Below are 8,729 nucleotides of genomic sequence, written 5' to 3'. Positions count from 1 at the left end.
TTTCTATTTTAAGAAGGAATTTATAAGTTTGAGTACCATGCGAGTTCCAACTAGTGAAGTTTATGAGTATAGTAAAGTTGAATCATCGTTTCATTATTGTATCAATTGATCAATAAAAGATAAAGTGCAGTAGCACTTGAATAATGTATTTGTGTTTAAATTTGTTATCCAAATCTATCTTCATATACTTGATAAACTTACATAATTTACTGTCGTAGGATGATCAACAATAAAAGTATATAGCTAGAAAAGGTATAAATGTTAACAATCAAATACATCTCTACCCAAAATAGAGTGATCATAAATAACTGTAAATTGAAGAAAACAACTCTATATTATCCCTTTGTTGTGAATAGCCTGTTCAATATTTTGTAAAATAGAAAGCTTAAAACTAAACTATGCGTACATGCACTAATCATGCATTACTAGACTAGTAATAAAACTACAAGTTAAAAACACACGCATCCTTCATGCCAACAACACATTGAGCATGCACCTTCAACATGAGTCTTTGGTGAAGACTGAGGGTGTATTACAACCCTTTGGTTACATAACAAGATATAACTTACTGGTAAATAAATGTTTCAATTGATCACCTACAAGGCCATGGAATACAGTCAATTTCACAATGAAATCGAAATTGCTGAAACAATTGAATGCCTTCCATTGAAACATCTTGAATTATCAACGCCTCCTTTATCTTTGAAAATTTGTTTTGGGATATACCTTGATCATTTACTTGGGTAACAAGTTGATGAAGTGAAGGTCCATTGAAACGTCGTTTGTTTATACCATTATCTTGCTCAATAGCAATAGTGTTCCATACCTATGTTACACACAAAGTGCACTAATTAGATTGAGCTCTTTGTATATCAAATATTGTTTCTAGACAAACTCCTACTTATTCTTCCTACCTTGATTAGATGGTTCATTTCATTTTTCCATTGCCAGCAAACAAATACCCATCCAACAAACTCCTCCCTCCATGTTGGTAAGCAATATACGTTTCCTATTAGGGATAGAACGTACCATCCAAATTTATGGTAGTTTAATAAGCACTTCCACTCTCTGGGAAGTTTTTGGTTTCCTGTAATGGAATTCTTCAACATATAAAAAAGATCAGCTTCTTTACTGGTATAGTTTGGCAGCAATATTTCTCTAATTAATCTTACACCTTCTGCAGATCTCAATGAATTAAGATCTTCATTGTACGGTTGTCCAAGCTTCTTCCACCAGTTTAATGCTCTCTCAATAATTCCTGTCTAATAGAAGTTAATTTGGTAATTCAAATAGATCATCATGGAAAGTACACAAATGAAAGTACTTTGTTGTCTACCTATATTACTTCGTTCCAATTCCTCCGATGGTACATGCAACACTGCATCACCATTTTCCCCTTCCCTTGCCGCATCATTGATCTCTATTTGTTGGAACAATTGAACTAACGAATAATATTAGTTTCATATTAAACATTTAATGCTAATCGAACCATCTATCAAAATACAATTTATCAAGGGGGCTTTGATGGGCAACATACCAAATCTCTTTATAAAATGGATTCAACAATAATTAAAATTATGTAAAAATCTCAATAAATAAATATAATAGATATAAAACTAATACTTTTTTTTATAAATGGAAACACAACAATTTATATTTCAATAATACCGAAAATAATTAAATCTAACCCATGCAAACATCAACTGGAGCGATTTTCAGAACTGCAACTACGTACCCTCCCGAGATTCCATGGAGAGTACTAGACCGCGTTGGCTTTGAGAAACATTCTTCTTTTCTATATCTGTAGAATGGAACAATAAATAAACAAATCTTATATTTTTTACGGATAAAACATGTCTAAAGGAAACAAACTACATATGTAGTAACGAAACTTAAAAGAGATCTATTCACCATTATATATAATGCTATAATGAGTATGACAGTAAGCTGAACTGCAAACTTACATTCTGGTGGGATTTTATGTCTTAAGTGGTATTCTAGAAAGCTATTTGAATCTTGAACTGTGGGGTCTGGCAAGCTTAAAGGGATTTGAATAATTTTGCTGATAAACTTTTCTGCTACATCATTATCTGCACCTTTGAAATTTTCCCCAATTGCTCTTTCAATCATTTTTTTGTCCATCCCCAGTATGACATTGATTTTGCATTCGGTTAAGACCAGATTTATTGCTGATAGCACCTGTGCGACAAAGGAAAACATATAGGGATCATTTAAACAAACAAAATTAAAGAAAACTCATGAAATGACCCCATAGAAATTGAATTCCACATACCTTCAATACGACCTTTTCTTCACATCTATCCAGGTCATCCACAAAGGCCACTATTCGAATGTCATGTCCAGAGGCTGGCATGCATTTGGGGATACTTGTATTTTTGACATTATCAACATATAAACCAAAACAATTCCAACACCATAAAATGAAAGAGAAAAACCAATGTGGTTGTCTTCCGAGTTCCTTTTTCAAGAAATTGATGTCATTTATAACACCCTCCTGATAGCCAAGGTGACTTTTATGATTTGGTACTGTAATATAACCCAGCATTTGAGTGCTCACAGGTTTGATAACAGAAGTAACTGATTTCAGTACAACCCATACAATTGGTATAATAGTAAGAGGTATGGATCCGTACTTTAAACCATGGAATTTCTCTTGCTTCAGCAGCATCCGCACTATCCAACAAACCCACCCGGCAAGAAATATGCTTAGTAGACAAGGCAAAAATACTTGGATCCAAATGCTCGCTCTATGTTTACCCCAAGTATATCTCCAGCAAGTACTCATCCATTGAGCTCTCGTCATTGCTTTCTCAATTTCTTTGCTGATTGTGACTCCTAGACCTGCCCAAGCTTCATGTTCATCTCTATAGTGCCATGCATTGTATTGAATTGTTAAAATTCGGGGAACTCTTCTGAATGCATGTGCTTGTTCTTCTTGCCGTGAGTTTGATTTTAACTAAACAAGAGCCAAGAGATCAAAGCCAATCAATATTTTATCATTGAAAGTGTCTTTATTAATTGGGTTAAGATTCCACGCTTACCATCTGATTATTATCCATGCATGCGAGTGCCTTATAAACATCATGATATCTGGTTTGATATTCCTTGAGCAGAGTGACAAGGGGGTTCTGTTTCAAACAAGTCATCCAATCATTATCAGAAGTAGGTGTAGATAAATAAATGTGAGCAAGTTTGTATAATTCATTAGAATTTTTCAGTTACTGTATTTGGAATTGATTGTATAAGGACTCAACTTCATGGATCATAGTCTGTGATCTATCTTTGTTCTTCTTTTCTTCTCTCTTTAATTGTGATGATAGATGATCCATAACATTCATGAAAAACTCTTACCCAATCGATTATAAAAGCAATAACTGATTAAATTACATTTAAATTTAACCTATTCCTTAATAAGTAATCAATTCCACTTATACCTGTTCTTTGGATTCGTCTCTTGATAGACCTAATAAATTGTGAACCCCTCTGTTAATCTGTTGATATATCTTTTTGCCTCTTGCACTAAGAGAGGTGTTTTTAAATCCAAAAAATTGCTCCCGCGGTAGAAGATTTGGAAATGTTAGCTGAGCTGCCGTAATGAGTAGAATCTTTTCGGTCTATCAAAATGTACGCGTAAAAGCTATTACTTCAGTTTTCTGAAAACTTACGAGTCAAAACAGAATAGATTGGAATTATTTATTATTAAAAGGATTTTGACAAAATGTACCTGAAACAGGAGACTGGATTTTCCCATGCCCCATTCTCCAAAAATGCCCACTGTGATTGGAGATTCAATAAATCGATTTAAAAACAGAGCAGCCAGACCTTGGGCAAGGACATATCGTCCTGTTGATAAATATTAATCTGGATAAATTTCTCCAATGTATTTAAAAATCTGAAAACAGGGGAAGAATAGAAAAAACAGAACAACAGAGAAAACAGATAAACTTTGACACTGAAAAATTGAATCTTTTATTTATATCTTTGAATATATATTGCCTCTAATACATCGTTGCTGATGTGACACACTTTCTATTGTGCAGCTTAATAAATTCAATAATCTGAGATCACTATATATCACTATATAGTGGTGAATGCAAACTAATAGTTGTCTTCAACAAAGATGGCATAACTGTATCTGGAGCATCAGTTCTCTACATATATAATATCTCACAGTTTAAACATTATATATTAAGTCTTCATTCTTAGACTAAGTATCAAATAAAAACATGGAACAGAATCTGCAATATGTATGTCAAAAAGCTCCTACCAAGTTTATCCTCCATACTTGGTTGATCTCGTCCTTGCTCTTTTATATGCTCCAAGTGACTTAATACTACTCTTGCAACAAAATTACAAAAATGGGTAAGATTTGGTAAAAGAACAAGAAAAAAGACTATGAAAATTTGATCAATACATACCATTTTGAACGCATTTTTTCTCTGATGACTGCAAACTGTTGATCCAACCTTTATCACAAATGTCTGCAATGTCAGCGCCTCTGCTGAGAAGCTCCCACGCTATCTCAACATTATCATTAATTGCCGCTGCTCGTAGCAAAGGTTCTCCGTATTCGTTCTTTTTGGTTTGAAGATATTTTTGAACTTGTTTATGCACGTCTTCCATCTCGTCAGCAGTGCCAATGCCAGTTGCAGAGGCCCACAACAAAAGTGAGCGCTCAGAAGGAGATAGTCTATCATGCTCTACCAGTGCTTTGCAAGTAGCAAGTGCCGCTTCTGGAATCTTCACTCTTGCTGCATGGTGCAAAGCTGTTTTTCTCTGACCATCACGTTCCTTGAGCGGGCAGGACCCTCCGTTTATAAGTATCTTTACCAATTCAGAATGGCCTTCACTTGCTGCTATTTGAAGGGCAGTTTGACCAAAGGAATCGGTTGCTTGAATGTAGTCTGTTCTTGTTGAAGAGTCGACGACTCCAAGATAATGAAGAAGCTTGTTAATCATTCCTATGTCCTCTTTGAAAGCAGCAACGTGCCATGGGGTCCTGCTTTGGTGGTCCTTTGAATAAATTAGGCGTTCTCGCTTCTTTGAAACAGGACGCTCCAGCAGACTATCCACGATATCTGAGGCGTAACCTCTCTTTGCTGCCCAGTGAAGAACGTTTCTTCCCAATGTATCCTCTCTTGTAATGATGTTATCAAAAGAATTTCCATATTTGTCTTTAAGTAGTGAAAACACTTGTTCATGAGGCAGGGCATAATGGAACAGCGACTTTTCTTCCTCGCCCACTTTATCCGGGAGCTCAATTGCATACCTGTCGTGATTTAACAAATGCTCCACTAAATGCGTATACCCTCTTTTAACTGCCTCAACCAAAACCTCTGCAACTGAAAGTTGAAGATTGTCAATCTCGGTTTGTAGTCCATCTGGTGATAATAAAGATAAGAACTTTGTGGTTATGGGAATGGCTTCTGCATTAACGAATGCAATTGAATTGGCCGTATTCACAAAGGTCTGCCCGTGTATTTCTATAGCGAATTCGATCATAGCCACAGCCCAAGTGGGTCCATACAAATAAGTCCATTCAAGCCCATCTCCAGATCGGTCGATTGCATATCTTAAAACAGCCTGTGTTTCTTCCCTCGGATTCGTCATATCCAGCTCATGAGGAGATCTAGTGTTTCCACGATTCTCGTAGTTCATCACCATTTCCCTCAAAGGAATACCATGATTGATATCCAAATGGATATGTTCAGTTCGACGCTCCCTTGTGAACAGAGCTGGCTCAAATGAGTATGGGAAATTTAGCCACAACCAATAGAGCGCCTCCACATCTTCATAACAGTAAGCCTGGAACCATGCAGTATCAATCCCTCGTGAAGTAAGATTTATTCCTCTGTACAGTTCTTTTCTCAACGAATTGCTACTAGAAGAGTACAAATCTGTAATTAATACAATCAATGACATTAGATGAAATGAGGAAATCATATAAATGTAAAACAGCCCAACTTACGCTACAACAGATCTTTATACCTGCACAGTTCTGCCATTTTTGTTTGCCACTATCCCACTTTTTCTCCTTGACCACAGCGTTCCAAACACAGTCATAATTAGGGGTTTCATGGACAGTAGAGAAATCATCAGTTACCCATCCGTCCAAAAGACGAATGGCACCACTACGCTCATCATAAAAAGGGTTAATTTTCTTCACGGGTATTTTCTTTGTCTTTAGAATCTCTAAATTCCTTCTGATTACTTCAACCGTTGCCAAACGGTACCCCTGGGGCATCAACGGTCCTCCATGGAAAAGAATTTTCTTGAACTTGAGCCTCGGTCGGCGCTCGTGTGGCTCTTCCATTACGATTATTGACAAACAAAACAACGCCCAGAGTTCAACCAAATATAAATGCCAGCCCTCAACTTGAATTCTTCAACCTATCCATCTACTACAGAGCAAAGGAAGCTCCCCTGGCGCCAAATGTTCAAAAACTATATATTCATAGGTCTATTGAAGAGTTTGTACAGTTGAAATAGATCACAAGTACTTGAAACTCTAAAAAAGGAAGTTACAATATGTTTACACTCATTTACAATCTGGTGCCTCCAGAAAATAGAAGAATGAATTCATATAAGAGAGTAATAAAATAGAAGTTATCAATTAATCATATAGAAGACCTTTTTGTTAGAGACATTTTGTTTCCACAGGCTTGAACGTCCTAGATACATGAAGTGAATTAAAGGAGTGGATGAGAGGACCGAAGAAACATACAGAGAGGTTGACAAGTATAATTTTAAAATGGAGAAAGACAAGCACATGAAACTTGCCCATCAACAGTTTGCAATGCTGCAAGATGATTGAAACAATACCCTGCGTTCATTTTTATGTGCGTAACCATATTTTCTTGCATTATAGTTATCTATTCTTATCTCGAATTAGAATCCCGTTAAATTACAGAAAGAAGGTTTAAAATCTATAAAAACAGTAGACGCTTAAATTCTGGTTTAACCCACCAAAATTAGCAGAAACAAGGTTCGGATTTGTTCTGGCTTTCGGAAACCCGATAACAATTCTGATTATTTATCAATCAACAACAGATGCAAGTCATACTTACTGGGGCGTGGTCGTGCAAATCGAAATCCATAGTTTGCTGGGGATTGTTCTGCAAATCTAAATCTTGCTTGCACGTTCACTTTAATTGCTCTTCCAATTCAGAAGTGGTAATTTTAGAAATAATGAGTATTGTTTCTTAAGGCCCCGTTTGGTTGCTGGAATATGAGTGTAATAGGAAAACGAAATTAGAATATGTTTTATATTCGCTGTTTGGTAAGCTCAATTGGAATTGGGAATAGGAAGACATATTCCAATTTTGCCCCTAAAATGAGCATATGTCTATGCCAAAAAATATCTGTTATTGGAATAGGCCATTTCCATTTCCATTCCCATTCTGATTTTCCATTAAAAAAAATTTAAATTTTTTTTTTTTTTACTTACTTTTTGATTTTTTTTTGTTAATTTTTAAAAAAAAAATTTTAAATAACATTTTTTAAAATTATATCTATTTGTTTTAAAAAATGAAAATGAAAATGAATTAACTAAAAAAATAATAAATTAAAAAAAATTTAGGAAAAATATTTTTTAAAATACAAAACTTAACCTTATTCCTATTCTATTTTTGTACAACCAAACAATAGATTAACATATTCCCAGTCGAATTCCAAGTGCACCAAACATGATTGGAATTGCCTATTTCTATTCCCATTCCTCATTTCCATTCCCATTCCATTTTTCTATTCTAATTTTCTATTCCTATGCCAGCAACCAAATGGGGCCTAAATTATCATGATGGATTGATATCGCAGAAGAATGTGAGGCGCATGTACGAAAGCGGAAGAGGTACCGAAGAAAGATGAGGGAACCGAGTAAAATGGGAAGAAATGGTACGATTCTCATGTTAGTCAAACAGCTAAATGACTGGGATGACGAAAATACAAATACAGATACCTGTGGAAGTCACTGTCATCATGACAACCACATCACCAAGATTTTAAGCGTTCATATAATTCCTTGAAACGAATGTATTAATGCATTAACATTAATAATAGCGCAAACATTGGAGTTGTGAGAAATATAAATTAACTTCAAAAACTCACTACCCTAAACTTAAAATTTCCAACCCTTAAATTTTACTTGGCACAAACTATTACAGAGTGCCAAAAATTATTCGGCACTTTAATAAATCGATCGGCAGGAGAGTGCCGAGTGAACTTGGTAAATAAAGAGTAAACAACTCAGTAGCCACAGGATACCGAGTGAGGTCGGTAGAAGAGAAACTCGATAGCCACAAGACATTGAGTGAGCTCGGTAGTGTGGATGTCGAGTGAACTCGGTAGCCATAGGAGGGTGGAACTCAGTAAAAGAAGGCACCGAGTGAACTCGGTAGCCATTGCAGAAAATGACTTCTACCACAGACAATATCGAGTGCAGACTTATGACGTGAATATTTTCACCATTAAAAACAGAGACCCAAAGCTTGAAATACTCAACAATAAACTTCACAAATGCAATGAACAAGAAGCAATGGATTCACGTATGTCTGCCAACTTCTATTCAACTTTGATTCAAACTATTACAAAATCTGGGAGCATTCGGCTTCAACCAGAAAACCCTAAACTGGTAAAACTTGAACAACTTCAATACTTAGAAACTTTAAACTTGCAGCTCTAATGGTTGCATACAATAATGCCTGGAGCAA

The 8,729-nt window shown here is 35.6% G+C and overlaps 1 protein-coding gene across 4 annotated transcripts; it reads right to left on the bottom strand.

Moving 5' to 3' along the window:
• Positions 1-311: 311 nt before the first annotated feature.
• On the bottom strand, positions 312-7,253 carry LOC149577900 (uncharacterized). 4 transcript variants are annotated; one of them, XM_089826387.1, is made up of 13 exons: positions 7,089-7,252; positions 6,010-6,444; positions 4,440-5,918; positions 4,289-4,354; positions 3,746-3,864; positions 3,456-3,635; positions 3,063-3,149; positions 2,294-2,977; positions 1,965-2,199; positions 1,736-1,801; positions 1,337-1,420; positions 915-1,258; positions 312-826 (listed from the first exon to the last, which is right to left on the bottom strand). In XM_089826387.1, the coding sequence occupies exons 2-13, from the start codon at positions 6,332-6,334 to the stop codon at positions 593-595; spliced, it is 3,903 nt and encodes a 1,300-aa protein (XP_089682513.1). In that variant the 5' UTR covers positions 6,335-6,444; positions 7,089-7,252; the 3' UTR covers positions 312-592. The 4 variants fall into 4 exon arrangements, with proteins under 4 accessions (XP_089682513.1, XP_089682530.1, XP_089682521.1 ...); XM_089826404.1 differs by having other exon boundaries at positions 3,746-3,795; XM_089826395.1 differs by having other exon boundaries at positions 6,010-6,465; positions 7,089-7,251.
• Between the last annotated feature and the right edge of the window lie 1,476 nt (positions 7,254-8,729).

This window comes from Cupressus sempervirens, chromosome 1, assembly GCF_028749045.1.
Source record: "Cupressus sempervirens isolate cs-2001-9-10 chromosome 1, ASM2874904v1, whole genome shotgun sequence".
NCBI lineage: Eukaryota > Viridiplantae > Streptophyta > Pinopsida > Cupressales > Cupressaceae > Cupressus > Cupressus sempervirens.
The sequence above is the reverse complement of the archived record's forward strand: the minus strand, read 5'-3'. Positions and strand labels throughout refer to the sequence as shown.

Coding starts and splice junctions, on each gene's coding strand:
- LOC149577900 (XM_089826387.1), bottom strand. CDS start 6,334: ATGGAAGAGCCACACGAGCGCCGACCGAGGCTCAAGTTCAAGAAAATT. Junction 3,636..3,745: donor AATCCAGTCTCCTGTTTCAG/GTACATTTTGTC, acceptor ACATTTTGATAG/ACCGAAAAGATTCTACTCAT. Junction 1,421..1,735: donor CTCCATGGAATCTCGGGAGG/GTACGTAGTTGC, acceptor TCCAACAAATAG/AGATCAATGATGCGGCAAGG.